Source organism: Ictidomys tridecemlineatus, chromosome 9 (genome assembly GCF_052094955.1).
Source record: "Ictidomys tridecemlineatus isolate mIctTri1 chromosome 9, mIctTri1.hap1, whole genome shotgun sequence".
In the NCBI taxonomy this organism is placed as follows: domain Eukaryota; kingdom Metazoa; phylum Chordata; class Mammalia; order Rodentia; family Sciuridae; genus Ictidomys; species Ictidomys tridecemlineatus.
This window is the reverse complement of record NC_135485.1, coordinates 57,060,356-57,079,330: the sequence shown is the minus strand read 5'-3', so window position 1 is coordinate 57,079,330 and position 18,975 is coordinate 57,060,356. Positions and strand designations below refer to the sequence as shown.

Sequence of the window (18,975 nt, the reverse complement as noted above, 5' to 3'; positions counted from 1 at the left end):
AATTGCAGTTCATGGAAATTAAAAACTTCTGTGCTTCAAAGGATACCACCAAAAAAGTGAAAAGACAATCCACAAAATGAAAGAACTTACATATTTAAAAAGGGCCTTGTATCCAGAATACATGAAAACTTCTGTAACTCAACATTAAAAGATGAATAAGCTTATTTTAAAAATGGGCAAGGAATCTGAATAGACAATTCTTTAAAAAGACACACATACCATCAATATGCACATGAAGAGATGTTCAATATCATTAGTCATTAGGAAAAGGTAAATCAAACCAAATTCAGAAAATGAAATTAATATCACTGTATGCCCATTAAAAAAAAGATAATAACAAGGACATGGAAAATTGGATTTTCATATATTGCTGGTTTAAATGTAAAATGGTACATCCTCTTTGGAACAGTATGGCAATTCCTCAAATAGTTAACCACAGTGAGGCACGTGGCTCATGCCTATAATCCCAGAGACTAAGGAGACCAAGGCATTTGAGACCAGCTTCAGAAATTTAGTGAGACCCTGTTTTGAAATAAAAAATGATGATAAAATAATAAAAAAGGCTGGGAATATAGCCCAGTGGTAGAGTGTCCCTAAATTCAATCCCCAGTACTAAAAAAAAAAAAAAAAAAGTTAACTACAGAGTTATCAAATGACCCAAAACTATATGCCTATATATATATCCAATAGACAGAAAAATAGAACTGGGTGTGGTGGCATAAGCCTGTAATCCCAGCAACACAGGAGACTGAGGCAGGAGGATAACAAGTTTGAAGTCAGCCTCAGCAACTTAGCAAGGCCCTATCTCAAAATAAAAAATAAAAAAGGACTGGGGATGTGGCTCAGTAGTTAAGCACTCCTGGGTTCAAATCTTGGGTACAAATAAAAAAGTAGATTAATGGTTACTAAGTACTGGGGGGAATAAGGAATAGAGAATGAGAACTAATAGATACAGGATTTCTTTCCGATGTAAATGTTCTGAAATTAGACAGTGATGTTTGTTGTATAACTTTGTGACTAAAATCACTGAAATGTACAATGAAAAAGGGGGAAATTTTTGACATATACATTATTTCTTAATTAAAGAAAACAAAACCACTGAAGTGTCCTGGTTTGGGAATATCAGTGGGCCTAGAGTGTAGGAGTCAGGAGAATGGGCAGTCTCTTTTTCAGATAGTGATAGGAGAATCAGACCCATGGCCAGATGGGTGTCAGGTCATACCAAGAGAGGGAACACAACTTTTTGTGATATACTAAAGATAAAAAGCATTCAGTAGAAGAATTCTGAGTGTTTATGTAGGACAGGAGAAGTAACATGCAATAGTAATTAAGATGAGAACATGTGGAAAGATGGCTGCAGAATATAGATTTTTTTTACACTCAATGAAGTTTTAAAAAAATCTTCACAGAACACTTTAAAAACAGGAAACTAGGCAAGTTTCAGAGGCAATGAAAAGAAGAATTTGGCACAAAAAAGTACAGAACCTGGCACAAGGTAAATATGTAATAATTTTTAAAATCTATTATTTAACCTTTATCAAGAATATCTACTTATTTTCTGCTATGCAATAAAAGTGACAATAAAGATCACTGTGAGAGGTAGCATTTTATTTCCCATATTGAGATGGTAATTGTTTCATTATGAAATTTGTAAGACTCAGTGAAAAATGCACATATGATTTAACACACATGACATAAACAAAGATTGTTAAGTATGTATAATCATTATACTAATCTGCTTCTTTTTCCAGCTCTTCCAGAAGTCACAAACATTTCTTGGCTGATGGCTCCCTTCCTCCATTTTCAAAGCCAGCAATAGATGCCTTCCTATTTTGCCTGTGAAGGCCTTTGTGATCCAACGAGTGCCCCTGGATAATCCAGGCTAATATCTCCACCTCAAAGTTCTTAATTACATCTACAAAGTCCCTTTTGCCATCTAAGGTAACATTCAGAGATGTTGGTGTTTAGGATGTATACATCTTTGTGGGTGAGGGTGTGGATTATTCCACCTAACATAATTAACCACTATTAAATTAATAATACAGTTCTGACAAATCCAGTGAGTTTATTCAAATGTATGAGACTAACTTGGCCTTGAAAAAGTAGTTAATTTGGGTTATGCTGTACAGGAAGAAGAAAAATCCTAACTGGTATGAATAAGAAGTTGAGCATTACTGAATTATAACCAAAAAACAGTCTATAGTTGGACTGCTAAAGCAATACACCGACCTTTACATTATTTGCCTCAAAAATTTGAATATCACATTACATTGAGCTAGTAAAATGCATTACATAGTTAGATGACAAAGAAATCAGAGGCAAAGATACAGTTTGGAGGTGGTGGTAGTTTAAGTTATGTTTAAACTCTTGATACAACTACTCTTCAAAAGGTGGAACTTAATTCTCCTCCCCTTACACGCATGCTGTACTTACTTAGTTCTGACAACCAAAATGTGGAGAGATTGATGGTGACTTCTAAGATTAATTGGCTCTCTTCTGAGGCATACTGGCTTTTCTCTTTGTTCTTTCTAGGATGATTTGTTCTGAAGCCAGATGCCATAACATGAGAATGCTCAAGCAGCCCTATTGAGGGAACAACACAATAAGGCACTGAGGCCCTTTTATTTATTTATTTATTTATTTATTTGTATTGGAGATGGAACCAGGATTCTTTACCACTGAGCTATATCCCGGATATTTTTATTTTTTATTTTAAGACAGGGTTTCACTAAGTTGCTTAGGGCCTTGTTATGTTGCTGAGGCTGGCCTTAAACTTTTCATCCTCCTGCCTCAGCCTCCCCAACCTCTGGAATTATAGGCATGTGTCACCATGCCCAACTCACTGAGGCCTCTTGCCAAAGCAGTATGAGTGAACCTCTTGCAATGAGATCACCAGTCCAAATTAAGCTTTCAGATTACTATAGTCCTGGCTGTTATCTTTACTGTAACCTCCTAAGATATTACCTTGAGTGCTAAGCCTCTCAATTCCTGATCCATAGAAATTGAGGAAATAAATATTTATTGAGCCACCAAATTTTTTTTTCCTGCAGAAGACAACAAACTTCTGTGGTGAATCTTTTTTTTTATTGTAATTAGCTATATATGACAGCAGAATGCATTACACTTCATATTACATATATAGAGCACAATTTTTCATACCTCTAGTTGTACACAAAGTAGAGTCACTCCATTGTGTCTTCATACATTACTTAGGGTAATGATGTCCCTCTCATTCTATCGTCTTTCCTACCCCCCTGTTCCCTCCCTTCCCTTTGCCCTATCTAAAGTTCATCTTATTCTCCCATGGCCTCACCCCCCAACCACATTATGAATCAGCATCCTTAAATCAAGAAAACATTTTGGCATTTGGTTTTTTGGGATTGGCTAACTTCACTTAGCATTATCTTCTCCAACTCCTACCTATAAATGCTATGATTTTATTCTCTTTTAATACTGAATAATATTCCATTGTGTATATATACCTCATTTTTTAAATCCATTCATCTACTGGAGGGCATCTAGTTGGTTCCATAGTTTAGCTATTGTGAATTGTGCTGCTATAAACATTGAGGTGGCTGTGTTCCTGTAGTATGCTGTTTTTAAGTCCTTTGGGTACAGACTGAGGAGTGGGATAGCTGGGTCAAATGGTGGTTCCATTCCCAGTTTTCCAAGGATTATCCATACTATTTTCCATATTGGCTGCACCAATTTGCAGTCCCACCAGCAATGTATGAGTGTGCCTTTTCCCCACATCCTCACCAACACGTATTGTTGTTTTCTTAATAGCTGCCATTCTGATTGGAGATTAAATCTTTTTTTTAATATCTTTATTTTGTTTACTTATTTTTATGTGGTGCTGAGGATCGAACTCAGGGTCTCACATGTGCAAGGTGAGTGCTCTACCTCTGAGCCACAAGCCCAGGACCTCCCCAGATGAAATCTTAAGAGTAGTTTTGATTTGCATTTCTCTAATTGCTAGAGATGTTAAACATTTTTTTCATATTTTTTTTTGGTGTTAAGATTTTTGAATTTTTATATATATCCTAGAGTTGAGTGCTGTATCTCATGTGCATGTGGTAAAAATTTGTTCCCAAAGAGGCACCAAATTTTTAACTTATTTGTTACATAGCAGAAGGCTATGGAAATAGTTTAAGTAATAAATACTGAGCACCAGCCAGAACTAAGGCCAATAAAGGAAATAGAAAATCATTGATTCCAGTTGTTTTTTGGTCTAATAATGGGTTAAAGAGAGAGATGAAATTCAGCAAAAACCCTTGTTGAATGGAAAAGTACTACTGACTGGGAAGAACTCAGGGCAAAAGGCAATTGTGGGCAAAGAAGGTTTAGGAGCAGAAGGACCAGAGATAAATTAACTGTGAACATCTTGAATTTGAAGTACCTTTGAGTGATACTGGTGTGACAGAAGGGATGACCAACTAAAGCTTGAAAGACATATTTGATCAGAGGTAAGATTTGAAAGCTATCAATGTAGTAATTAAAACTAAAGATGCAGATAAAATCTCTTTAGAAGAAACTGAAAGAGCTAAAACTAGGCTGAGTGATCTTTCTCTGAAGACACATCAAATTTAATACTTCACTCTTATCTATAGTTTACTTTCTTAAAAAACAGTAAGTCTAGATAACTGATATGCCGTAATATGTGTATAATATTATGGTATAGTACATCTAGGGAATATCAAAACAATTAACTTGCCCAATTCAAACCCTGAGCAGTTTCTTCATCTTATTTTTATGTCTATCGTGATGCTTGGCTCAGTGGCTTGTACCTAGATCCCAATAAAATGACAACTAAGGGTAAAAATCTTAATAGTTTTAATGTGTCAATCTTTTGGAATAATGAGGCAAACTCTAAAACAAATTTATTAAAATTTCAGGAAAAATTAAAGGAAGTCAAGAGACTTACCGATCTGTTTGTAAAACGTGGATAAGATGTTCCATAGCTTGAATACCCACTTCCAAGCGGTATTTCTATACATAAAAAAAGAAAAATGTTATTAAAGTAATAAATATCCAACTTAAGAAACTTAATAATCTACAAAGCATTACAGACCTTAGATAATGATTTGAGGGCACGCACAGCATTTCTTCGATCATCCAATAAAGTAGATGAAGCTACTCGGTCACAAAGCTTTTGAATCTGTCATGAAAAAATAAAATAGCATTAAAATAATAAGAAAAACTAAAAACAAAAAAAAAAACAACCCACCAAGTTCCCCTTTCACCAATTTATGCCATCCAATTTTGAAAAGAAAAAAAAAACTAATGCGATATTGTGAATATGGTCTTTTAAAAATCTAAATATTGGGCTGGGGATGTGGCTCAAGCGGTAGCGCGCTCGCCTGCCATGCGTGCGGCCGGGGTTCGATCCTCAGCACCACATACAAAACAAAGATGTTGTGTCTGCTGAAAACTAAAAATAAATAAATAAATATTTTTTTAAAAAAAAAAAAATCTAAATATTTATCTAGATAATATTATAATCTCATTATAGGGATTGAACAAACTATGAGAGTAGTCAAATAAAATAAGTCATACAAGTTGAGGAATAAAGAGAAATCATTAGCTTTATAAATATGCCTGCTATGACTGAATCAAGAAGAAAGCAATAGGGTTATGGAAGAAAAAAGGAGGCAATTAAAAGCAATTATTTATATCATAATTTTACTAAACATTTCCATTATATATTTGAAAAAGAAAAACTATATATCAAAATTTAAGGTTGTAAGTGTGTCTCAAAAACCTATAAGGATGAAATGTTTCTATTTTAAAATAATTTATGGGAATTAAAATTCAAGTTGAATTTTAAAATAAATCTTGGTGCATTATTTACAATAGGAAAAAACTAGAGACGACTGTATCAGGAAGAGAAAATCCAAATAAACTGTGATAAATTCTTTGGTGGAATGCTACACAACTATTCAAAAGAATTAACTGTACTGTCATAAGAATATCATGATATAATAGTGAGGGAAATAAGCAATTTGTAAAACTTTATACTTCTGCTATTCAAAAGATACTATGAAGTCAATGAAAATAGTAAGTCACAGAGTAGGTGAAAATATTTGGAAAATATCTGATAAATAATGTAGTTTTAAAAACTACTATTGTGTCAGGCTGGGGATGTGGCTCAAGCGGTAGTGCACTCGCCTGGCATGCGTGTGGCCCGGGTTCGATCCTCAGCACCACAAACAAACAACGATGTTGTGTCCGCCGAAATAAAAATAAATAATAAAAATTAAAAAAAAAAACAAACTACTATTGTAGATCCTTTTTAGCTCGTTTGGTATAAGTTACTCTAAATTCTTCAATGACACTTCTTAACAAAGATTCTATAAATGAGACTTTGGCATGCCACTCAAAGATAAATATGATTTAAAATAACGATATTTTTGTCTATAAGCCTCACAAAAATAAAAAGTCAATTTTATAAAATATAAAAACAGGGCTGGGCACATATGCCTTAATCCCAGCAATTCAGGACGCTGAGGCAGAAGGATTCCAAGCCAGCCGTGGCAACTTAGCAAGGTGCTAAGCAATTTAGCAAGATCCTGTCTCTAAATAAAATGTAAAAAAAGACTGGTGATGTGGCTTAGTGGTTAAGCGCCCCTGGGTTCAATCCCTGGTACAGTAAAAACAAACAAACAAAAGCAAAAGCAAAACAAAACAAGCAGAACTAATCTATGCTATTAGAAATATATTGAATATATTTACCAATAGAATACATTGGTAAATATACCAATATTTACTCTTGGGAGTGGGCAGTGACTGGAGCACAAAGAACACTTCTGAGTTATTGGTAATATTCAGTTTCTTAATCAGGATGATTATACCGATTTACTAAGGCTGTGAAAATTATACAAAGTTTATATATATGACATGTTTTCTTATATTCTCCAATTTAAAAAAAATTAAAAATAGAATCAAGCATAGACAAAGATATAAATTAGCTGGACACAGTGGTGCACACCTGTTATCCCAGCCATTTAGGAGGCTGAGGTAGAAGAATGGTAAGTCTGAGGCCAATCTGTGCAATGGAACAAGACCCTGTCTTAAAGAAACAAACAAAAACACTGAAGATTTATCTCAGTGGTAGAGTACTTGCCTAGCATGCATGAGGCCTTGGGTTCCCCAATAAAACATGCACACATACACGCACAAATACTCTTTGGTCAGGTGTTTCTATCTTGGGAACTTTAAAAACACACCTAGAACTATAAAGTGTTATATCCTAGAATGTTCTTTGCAGCAATATTTATAATAGTTAAAAGGAAATCTAATATTCACTCACCAGACAAGTGAAATGATACATGTACATTATGAAGTGATAAATGCATGAAGCAGATGCATACATACTCACATGAAAAGATGTTTAAGATATAAGTTGTTTAAGATATAAGTAAAAAAAATTGTAAATAGTATTACTGTTTAGCATGAGATCACTTTTCTTTTAATACCATAGCAATAACAATCTATATGAATCTATTAGAAAAAATAATTCAGACTACATAATTATATCAATAATTTTGGTAATGAACAGGTATTACTTTTTTTTTTTTTGATACTGGGGATTAAACCCAGGGCCTCCCTACTGCTAAGCACACACTCTGCCCCTGAATTACAACCCTAGCCCAAGGTATTACTTTAATGATACTTTAATGAACAGAAAAGAGCATTAAAGTGGTTTTCTTTTTTTCTTTCTTTTTTTTTTTTTTGAGAGAGAGAGATTTTTAATATTTATTTTTTAGTTTTCGGTGGACACATCTTTATTTTATTTTTATGTGGTGCTGAGGATTGAACCCAGCGCCCTGCGCATGCCAGGTGAGCGCGCTACCACTTGAGCCACATCCCCAGCCCCTTTAAAGTGGTTTTCTGATTCATTTGAATTTCTAGAATATTTTTTTTAAAGATTCTATCTTCATTCTGGTGCTCAAGATAAAATGAAATAAGCAACTGATAAAAATAAATCACCACAATAAAATATTCTTAGTTGGTTCCATTTCCTCAATAATATCCAAATTTTTTAGACTAGAATACATAGCCATTTACTAAGTCAATAAACACATATTGAGTATACATGCATTTGTTCTTGTGCTAACCAAAATAAGATATGGTCTATGGCCAAGAAGAATTTGTTCAAGAAGATAGTCATATAAATAAATTAAGTATAACAAGTTAAAGGTGCCATCTACAACCTGTGCAGATAGCTAAACTAGAGGTTGCTCAAGTGAAATTCTTAAGGCATCAAAATTAACACAGATATACAATTTACCTTTAAATCAAGCCTGGTGACAGCTCCTCTGCCCCTGGCCTCAAGATCCCCAAATGGGAGAGCCAGGAATCTCACAAGAGGCTGGCGAGAGCGAGCACATTTCAGAGTGGACTTTTATTGGGGGGACTCCAGATTCTTTAGAAATTTCCATGCAATGAAGGTCAAGGGGACCGGGGTCACAAGGACAGGTAAGGTAACTCAATCCCTGGGGATGTAGGAAGGCAAGCCCATGCACACAGACACATTCGTATTTTCTCTACTCTAAAGATCGGGGCTATCGCCTCCGGTTACTTAAGCAACCAGATCACAGGGTGACTGACAGTGCCACTTGGATCAAGAGGGGAAGCAAATGCTGGTCACATGCTATGTCAGCCTCCCACATATAGGTTTATTAAGTATGTATTCTGACAAACGGAAGCATAAAAAAGATCAATTCTACCAGCAGCTCGGGAGGTTGAGGCAGGAGGATCTTGAATTCAAAGCCAGCCTCAGCCTTAGCAACCGCAAGGTGCTGAGCAACTCAATGAGACCCTGTCTTTAAATAAAATACAAAATATGGCTGGGGATGTAGCTCAGTGGTTGAGTGCTCCTGAGTTCAATACTTGGTACCCTCCCAAAAAGTCAATTCTATTTAAAAGTAAGACTGTTTAAAGAATGGCATAATGGGCAGGGGATGTAGCTCAGGGCACAGGGCTTACTGCTAGATCTGATCCCCAGCACTCTAATGAAAAAAACTCGTCCCCAACAGTTTTTGATATCTGGATACCTTAATAATATTCCATATGGCTGAAGTTTATTAATAAGGGATCTCTCTCCACAAGGAAGTATTATGTTGATACTTTTTATAGACAATGAAAATCAAATAAAAGGAAAATATATTACATATGGTTCAAACACTACATAAACTTGGTCATGTTTTAGTCCAAGCACAGATTAGTATTTTTCAGTGGATATTTACCAAGCAAAATTTTAGCACAAGTATGGCTAATCTGTACTGTTCTGTAGAAATTACAGATATTAATGATCATTTCTTCACTTACTCCTTACTTGAAAAACCAACTCAGTGCTGTATAATGGTGCCCCAATGTTCATCTCTCCTTCCTTTTAGCTATCAGAAGCTTTTATGCTTTAGCTGGGTACATGGCTGTCCACCTGGACTACTTTTAAGACTTCCTTGCTTCTTGGCATGAAGAATAACTATATTCCAGCCAACAAGTTGTAACTTCAAGGTCATGTTCTTAAAATGAAGCTATTTGTTTTTCATTACTCGTTCTCCTTTTCCCAGCCTTGAACTTGAACCTGGTGGTAATAAAGAATTTTTAACATTTCAAAGTTCAGCATTCTAGGGGATGGCAGAAAAAGACGAAAAGCACTACTTGGACTGCTGAGAACTACCCTACCGTAGTGACTGCTACTAGCTTAGAGTTTGTTGGAGAAGACATAAACTTCTCTTAAATAGACCTGTTTTCCAGATTCTGTTACAGCAGTTGAACCAATACCCAAACAAAATCACTTTACAGAAGAAACAAAATAAACTCAAGCAAAATAAACAGATACTGTAGACTTTCAGCCTAATTTCTTGTAACAAAGAAATTAATATTTTTTTAAAACCTTCTGATGAAACTACTATATTCACTGATTAGTGAACTGAAAAATCTCCAATACCTGCTGTTAAATTACCTTAAAAAGCAAATACCAGAATATAACTATTTCATCCTTCAAAAGAAACCTATTTACATAAATACACATATTGATAAAAAACAAAACAAAATAAAACAAAAAAAAAAACTCCCCAAACACTGCATAAGGGTATATATGAGACTTTTACTAGAGATTACTCCTGGTGATGAGAAATGAGTTGGGAAGAAAGAAAAAGGCAATTTAAAACTATATATTGATTTGAATTATTTACAATGTTTTCATTCATTTCAGTAACAAAAGAGAAAAATTTAAAGAAATTTTCAGAACACGTTAGATTTTGCTTTAATTCTAATATTCACTATAACATACCAACTAACTTGCCACTTATGTATTTTATTTTCCTCTACTATTGAGGAATGAATCTGGGGTGTTCTACCACTGAGGTACATCACCAACTCTTTTTATTTTGAAATAGTCTTAAAGAATGCCCAGACTGGCCTTGAACTTGTGATCCTCCTATTCAGCCTTCTGCGTAGCTGTGATTACACGTGAGTACCACTGTCCCCAGCTCAGTTCTCATTATTCAGGGCAGTTATGTTCTATAAAATTACCACAAACAATGAATTAGTGGATATTAAACTACTGCTCTTAAAGGAAATGCAGGGTTAGAGACAAACTGATACAAAACCTCATCTTATGTGTACTTCTCTTTAAAGACGTCTACTAATACTGCACTCACAGCCAATGGCCTTGTAAGTCATATCATAGCTTTCTTGTATTCAGGACAGAATTCACCATAATATTTGGGGGCCAGTTTTAATAGAGAAACCCCCAAGGAAAGGAAAAGCACAAAATGTAAAAAACGCATAAACCTACGTAGACCAGGAAAGGACATTTGTTTATAGTATGAGGATTGAAACAAGGGACAGTGTGGCCTTATTTGACCTCAGTTAGTGATTTGTACTTTGCTCACACAAATTTTTCATTTCCCTGCACATGTCCACAAATAACCACAAAAGTGTTTCCAGTATTGATTTTGGGGCTACAGATAACACTTTAGTGAGTAGGTGGACTTGCAAATAAAGAATTGATAAATAATAAGGATCATTTTAAATATAATCACCATCTGCAAAATGGAAGCATAAACTAATTGAATTCTAAGATTACTTAATATTCAAAATTTAGAATATTTTAAAAATACTCAATTTTAACCTAGTACGCAGTAATGTATTATACTTAATACACCATTTGAATGCAGTTCATGCAAGTGATTGTACATCAAAATTCCTTTTTGTTTTTAATAACTATCACTTGAGATTCACAATTCCACTTATCAAGTAAAACATGAAAATAAAAATAAACCGACTAACAATTAGTAAATTGGGCATAACCAGAATTATAATACAATAACCTGTCAATTAAAATTAAAAATTTTTATTAATAGTGCAAAATGAAACACAATGATATGCAAGTGAGACAGAAAAAAAAGCTGCAGTAGCAATGGGAATAGGAGAGAATAGGAAAAAACATAAGATGAGAGATGAAAATAAAAACTACCAAGAGGTAAAGAGTTAAAAAAAAAAAAAAGAACACAACATGAAAGTAGGACAGTGAAGGTACTCTTAAAATTTGAAGGACACTGGCATAACACAGTTTGTAGAATTTTCTCACAATTCCTTGTAAAAGTTCTTTTTTTTCCTTCAATATTTAGTAGTACTTACCTGACATAAAAAAAAAAATTGGACAGGAACAACAATGAAAATTCTAACCATTCAATCAATTGTTCAACAAATGTTTATCTAGCACATGATACCAAGTTGATTTTATGAAATAACCTACATTCATGAAGTTTAAAACATAATTTGAACTCCCTAGAACAGAATTTCCCTAGGGTGACTATTTACTGCAGGACTACCATGTTGACCAACAGACAATTCATTTATAATGTTTAATGCAATGAAAAAATTACTGGCTTAGAATATAAAAAAGACAGTTTTTGTTTTAAATTTGACTCTGTTACTGAGAAGACTTCATAAATAAAGCAAAAGGCAATCTTATCTTCAGGTGACCTAAATTATTATGATATAAAAAAAGATGTGGGAATGCTACAAAGTCAAACACAAATCAAATGAATCCAACACAACCCATTTCCACTGCAATTATCTATAAGTCTACCAAGGTAACATACTGCTTCATTTATTCTCCATTTATTCCATGTTTTCTTCAAAATGAACTATGTTTTTCAAATGGACATCCTTTTAAACAAGGTTATCATACTATATAGCCTATTACAAATGTTATCATGACCAAATCTAACACAAAAAATTTCAAATTAAAGTAAAATAACTTTATACAAAGAATGGTCATGGCATTTCTCCCCCAGGAATAAAAATGATAAGCATAACTTTTCTATAAATCCATACCAGATAAAAAGAATGCAAAAGTGCAAAGCAGTATAAATAAAAAAGGGCAACTACATAAAAGGGAAATTATACTATCAATAAATGTATTCAAAGAATTCTTATATTCTCTCCTAAAAGATAAACTGATTCAAGAATAATTATAATTACTTCTCAAATCATTAGGCATCAGGATTTACTTTATCTTTTAGATATTCTGTGGGTAATACTTCTTGATCTCAATATTGGAGGATTCTTAAAATATAGCATTCCAAGGCTGGGGATATGGCTCTGTGGTAGAGTGCTTGCCCAGCATGTGTGTGACCCTGGTTAGATGTCTAGCACCATACACACACATACAAACACACCCCAAGTAGCCTTCCCTTACATAAATACACATGCTAAATTCTGCCCTAAGTATATTTATCAAAATAGACGCATGGTTTGGCACAGTGGTGTGCACCTACATTCCCAGCTTTTCCAGAGGCTAACAAAAGAGGATCCCTGAAGCCCAGGAGCTAGAGGCCAGCCTGAGCAACATAGTGGCGGGTAGGAAGTAAGAATATAGATAAATACAGTCAGCAAACACAGCTTATTTTATATCTCCATTTTGAAAATGCTTAAAACACTGTATAAATACAAGAGGTTTTTGTTGTTTTGGGTCATCATGCTCCTTTGGGGACAAAATCCTTTCTTCAAGAACATCAATTCACATTCTTTGGCATACATCTTCATAATGCTAGAAGCATCTAAAATTTAAATGATTCTAGCATTTTAAAATCACCCTAAATAATCAACACAATTAACCCTCAAAAAGGCCATGTGTTATGCAACAGACACTGTTTAAAAAGACATATTTGCTTGGATACAAAAGTGATTTTTAACATAAATCATTACTATGATCTTCTCCAACATTGTTACTGCAAGGCAAGCCAAGAGAGAAAACTCATTCTAGTTATGATATTGACCTGGTTATAAATGTGGAATGTGAAACATCAACCCAAATAGGAATTTCAGATTACACATTTATAGAAATATGGAATAATACTGTGCTTGATCAAACTAAAACAGTCTAAATTTAAGCCCACACTCCTTAATTTTAAATAAAAGTATAGCTGTGTCTATATTGTTAGCCCTTTTGCTTTCTGAGCCAGATCATCAAAGTTTGACCTTAAAAGAGACATCAAATTAGTATTATAATTCTGTACACTTTTTCCGGATGTTAGCAACTTTCATACCTCACAATTTAACTTTAGAACAAAAAACACCCCTATGATTTACCATCAAATGTATTCAAGTCTTCTTTTGGAATTTTCAAGAAACTACCTTTAAAAGAATGCACCAATTGATGTTGGATAGTTGGGGAAGCTAAGCCCTTTCAATTATAAAAGATGCTACAGAAATATTCTTGAATGTGTTTTCTTCTCTACAGATGTGGGAGTTATCTTAGAGTAACTACAAGTGGAGTTGTTGGGCCATATGACATGTGTGCATGATTTTAATTTTGCCTACTGATGCCAAAATATATTTTGTGGTAGCTGTATATAATTGCATACTCCCTAGTGGTGTTGAAAGTTTTCCATTGTTTTTTTACCCTTGCTTAGCAAAGTCACACACATTAAAATTCACCAATCTGAAGGAAAAAAAAAAAAAAAGAATGCACCAATTGAAAGGCAAATGCAAAACTTAGTACACATAAACATTCAAAACTGCATAGGGGGCTAGGGTTGTGGCTCAGAAAAATAGGTAGAATTCAAATAGGTAGAGTTCTTGTTTAGCATGCTCAAGGCACTGGGTTTGATTCTTAGCAACACATAAAAATAAATAAACAAACAAACAAATAAATAAAGGTATTGTGTCCATCTACAACTAATCCCCTCCCCAAAACCAAAAACAATTCTGCATAGGAATTTCACAATAGTGTTGATTTGTACCCTGCAAAGTATGTCAAGGATAAGAAGGCTTCAATCATCAGAAATCATTGTCTTTCTGTACATCAAGTTAAAAAAGAAATCACAAAATATTTGACTCTAAAATATAAAAAGTTTAATGTGAATGAATTAGAATTAACTGACAATCCTATGATCCAAATATAAATATTTACTATTTGGTTCTGAGTATTCTTAACAGTATGAAAGCTTGGTAATATACAATCAACAATATAATTCTCTAATTGTAGCTCAGTAGTAGAGTGAATGCTTAGCATATACAAAGCCTTGGGCTCAATCCTCAGCACTAGAAAAAAAGAAAGAAAAAATTTTTTTAAAAAGCCAGAGGAAACTGTGAAAACAGTAAATCTGAAAATTTTATAAACATTAAGTATAGCAAGTCTGAGACCAGCCTTAGCAATTTAGTGAGGCCCTAAACAACTTACTGAAACTCTGTCTCAAAAAAAAAAAAAAAAGGGAGGGCGGGGGTGGCTGGGGATGCTCAGTGGTAAATCACCTCTGGGTTCAAAACAAAACAAAAACAAACAAGCAAGCAAACAACCAACCAAACAAAAAAAAAAAACCCTAACCCAAAAAATCCAAAACACCTTTGATCAAAAGACACTTTAATAGAGGAATAATATATATAGATATAAATATTTATATACAGATGTTTATATATCTATATATAAATAGTACAAAGCATAATCAAAGCACAATCTAGTTAAAATACAAAAACAGCTGAAAGGGGAAAGAAGTTAGGGGTGCAAGTTAGAAGAAGACACTGATGATCGATTTGAAAAATAGGTAGAATTCAAAGAGGCCTTCCATTGGAAAAAGATGAGAAAAGCAAGAAATATGGAAAACCACAATGAAAAGAATGTGATTTAATTTTGTAGAAAAAGGAGGAAACTAAATGATAATAAAGAAGTTAGAGATTCCAAACTTGGTAAGTAAAATATCCTGTCCAAATTAAACCATTAATTAAAACATCTAATATAATACTATATACTCCACTGATGCTCTATAATACTTCTAAATTAGTGACCTATGACTTTTCTTTTGTAGTAGCACACTGAGCTACAACCACAGTCCTTTTTATTTTCTATTTTGAGACAAGGTCTTGGTAAATTGCTGAGGCTGTCCTGGAACTTTCAATGCTCCTGCCTCAGCCTCCTGAATAGCTAAGATTACAGGTGTGCACCATTGTGTCTAGCTGAATTATTGAATTTCCTGATGGAATGAGAGTGAAATAAGTTTTATTCATGCTGTAACTCAAGAGTAAATTGATTTTCTTCAGAAGACAAATTACTATTCCATATTGAGTGTATACACTCAGGCAAAGCTTCTTTTTCTTGTCAATTTATATATACAATACACACAAGTGACATTCAAACATCATTTTGAAATCATAATGTAAAAGATATGTTGTTCTATTCTATGACAAGATAAAAGTGTCCCAACTCTGCAATACTGGCAAGGTATTTAGTGATCTGGGTCTATAATACAAGGAGGCTTAACCTGCATAATCTGTAAAAATTTCTTCAGCTTTAAAATCCTATACTCAAATTCTACATCATCATTTCTACAGAATTCACAGTGACAAGGCTAACTATATTTTAAAAAAGAAGAAAATTCTTCCTCTAACCCACATATAGTAAACACTATCCTTTGTTAAGCATCTACCATATGCTAGGTTCTAATTTTTATTTCACTCAGTCTTCATTACACCCTGAAGAGAGAAGGTATTAGCCCCCTCTTTCCTGTTCAATTCAATCAAGGGTGGAAGGACAGGATTCAAATCAGCATCTAACTCCAAAGCAAGCTCTAATAGGCCACACTTCAAAACCTGATGTCTCAAACATGAACACCATACAAAATAAACAAATAACAGCTGAAGAAGTGGGCTGTGACTTTGGTAATCTTTAAAGAACATGGTCTTCTAATAAGGTAGCTCACTGCCTTATGTGGGAATGAACAAGTGAAGCTAAACACTGTGAAGAGAGGAGTGGAGGGGGACAGAGGAAGTCAGACACAGATATGTCCTGAATGTCAACTGAAGCAAAGAGTCACCAGCCTTCTACTTATGCCTTCAACAGTTCTAATATGGAGTCTGGAGATTTAGCTCAGTGGTAAAGAGTCTGCCTCCTATAAATCAGACTATGGGTTCAGTCCCCAGTGTGCCCCACACACAACCCCCTCCCCCAAAAAACAGTTCTAACCTGGAACTAATCTAGATCAGTGGTACAACCCTTGTCTAGCATGTTAAGGTTTTGGTTTTGATCCCCAGCACTGCCTCTCCAAAAACAAAAAAGTCTACCTCAGTTTTTGTGCAGTTAACTTTATTACACAAATTTCCCACATAATAACTGAAACATGAGCATCAGCAATAAAATTTAGGCTTTGAAATCTACACCTTGAATTCTAGCTCTAAAGTCTTGGTCAGTTCACTTCTTTTTTTAAGCCTCATTTTCTTCATTTGTGAAGTGAGAATACCATTACCACTCATTAAGAATTATTAGGAATTAAAGGAGAATGTAGAATATAAAGAGATCAGCTTAGTATCTAAGGCAAGTTAAGAGACTGACAAATGAAAGCTACTATTATTACCCTTCAGGAACCCAGAAACAAAGGTGTTCATGACTCTATCCAAAGTTTACCTTTAAAATGTCACAGTTGGTAGCTTTTCTGTAGATTTTAAATTATTATCAAATTAAAACAAATATAAATTTTAAAAAGTCATACACATCCATTTCCAATAGACACCAAACTTCAAAACGAGTTTATCCCAAGCCTAAAAATCCATGTAGCTATTAAATAATTGTTTTAGGTGGCAAACACTCTTTTTTTAAAATGATGTTGCAAATCGTGAAAAGAGGAATGAATTCTGTCCTCAAAGTGGTTTTGGAGGGAAAGATCTCTATAAACATTAAAACAGGTATTTGTCAAATGACATTTTTGGGTCAGCCTGAAAAGCGGGGTCTGAACAGATAGCATCAGGATGAACAACCGTCCTTCCAATTGATGGGACAGGAGCAGGTGGCTTTGTGCCCCAATGAATATCATTTTATTCTTAGCCACAAGCTCTTGCCAACAGCTGGGTTTTAAATCTCTTTCCAGTCTTCTCCAACGCCCAGATTTCAGACTGCGAGTGAGGCAATAGGACTTTAGGCTCCTATGGCCAGTGGAGATACAAGGCTAAAGGGAAATGGGGAGGAGCCCACGGCCCCTAGGGGCGTGGGGGACAGGTCGTGCCATCTCAGCCGGGGATCTATCCCACCGCAGACCACTCCCCACGCCAGAGCTGCTAGGCCTGCTAGACTAGGAACGCGGCTGCTGTCAGTCCAGCAGAGCCGTCGCGGTGGGACTGCGCTGTGGGCGTGAGACTAACTCCGGAATTTCGGGAGGGGAAGGAAGGCAAAGGGGAGGTGGTATGTGGATCGCCGGCCCGCAGTGGGGAGCGGCAGGTCACCTCCAAGCCCCTGAGTGCTTCGTCCCCTCGTGGCTCTGACCCTTCCCAAGTCCCGGACCCGCGGCTCCTCTCACCGTCTCGGCTTCGGTGTGTTGGGGTCCGGCACTCTGACCCCCCATTACCCCGCGGAGGAAATTCATCTTGTCGCTCGGCCACCGGCTTTACCAGCCCCTTGGGTAAAGAAAATAGGGCAACTTCCCCTGCCTTCTGCAGGGCCTGTACCCCTAGCCCACACTCTGCACTTCTCGGCCGGGGACACCACCACCTCCCACTCGGCGGCCGCTCCTGCTGCCTAAGCCCGGAAACAGCCGCCGCCGCCGGCCGAGATGCGCAGGCGCGGGGACGTGGCGTTACGTGGCGGCTCGAAGGGCGAAGGCAAAAGGGGAGAGGAGGTGAAAGAAGCCCAGTAGCAGAGGCCTGGCAAGCCCCGCCCACTGGTCAGGCCCCGCCTCCCGCTGCAGGGACACGCCTCCTCTCCCTTCCTTCGCGGATCGTTCTAGCTGGCCACAGCCACCCACGTGGTCGAAATCCAGCCCTGCCGGCTGGAGAGAATCAGATTAGACTACGCGTTTTGGCTCGCAGTGTGTTCAGTTGTCGCCGAACGGGACTTACTGCAAGCTATCAAATCTGGGTCTTATTTTGTTGAGTCGAAAGTGAAATTTTCCTTCGGCCAACGTGACAGGTAAGGGAGTCCCCAGCCTGGGAGGATTCGTTTGGTTTTTCGGTTTAGCAGCACGAGCTTTTTGGCCTTGTGAGGTCCCATAAATTGCATTTCTTTACAGGGCTTTGTTTGGTGGTAAAAAGGGTGCTAGAGACCCCTCATTCCACTGCCACTGGAGGGCGCGTTTCTCAGCTTTTGCTATTCAAACCTGCTAAAAGGAATTCCTAGATCTAAGCACCCCGCACACCGCTAATTTTCAAGTGTTGTAAGAAAGCAACCCATCGCAACCTGCATTTAGCTTAAAGAAATCAGAAATTAGAAATAATTTTTTTCTTTAGTGTTGGCAGCGAGGAATCATGTTTTATTAGCGCAACCTTTTCAGTGTTTTTTAAACATGCAAAATGTCATCTTTCCAAATCGGAAAAATGCCTATTCTGTGAGGTTTCCAGGTACACGTTTCTGGAATGATCTTGTAAATTTCTTGAGACGAGAAAGCTCAGTCAACTAACTGACTCATGCACTTCTTCACTTGGATTCCCTACAGGTCTCAGATGCAACATTTAATATTGAACTCGTCATTTTCC

General features: G+C 36.0%; 2 protein-coding genes across 4 annotated transcripts in view; one reads left to right on the top strand and one right to left on the bottom strand.

Annotated features, from left to right (window-relative positions):
- Uso1 (USO1 vesicle transport factor) overlaps positions 1-18,079 on the bottom strand; it is a 71,113-nt gene extending 53,034 nt beyond the window's left edge. For 2 of the 3 annotated variants that reach the window (XM_078021417.1, XM_078021418.1), the window contains exons 1-3: positions 17,805-18,079; positions 5,072-5,158; positions 4,925-4,989 (exon numbers count right to left, since the gene is read on the bottom strand). In XM_078021417.1, coding sequence (XP_077877543.1) covers positions 4,925-4,989; positions 5,072-5,158; positions 17,805-17,870 — 218 coding nt within the window. In that variant the 5' untranslated portion in view covers positions 17,871-18,079. Of the gene's footprint in view, positions 1-4,924; positions 4,990-5,071; positions 5,159-17,804 lie in introns of those variants that run through there. The other variant, XM_078021419.1, reaches the window with a different exon arrangement.
- Positions 18,080-18,240: 161 nt separating this feature from the next.
- Positions 18,241-18,975, top strand: part of G3bp2 (G3BP stress granule assembly factor 2) — a 90,304-nt gene continuing 89,569 nt past the window's right edge. The window contains exon 1 of the mRNA XM_013361943.4: positions 18,241-18,412. The gene's annotated coding sequence lies outside the window, so the exon portion shown is untranslated. The remainder of the gene's footprint in view (positions 18,413-18,975) is intronic.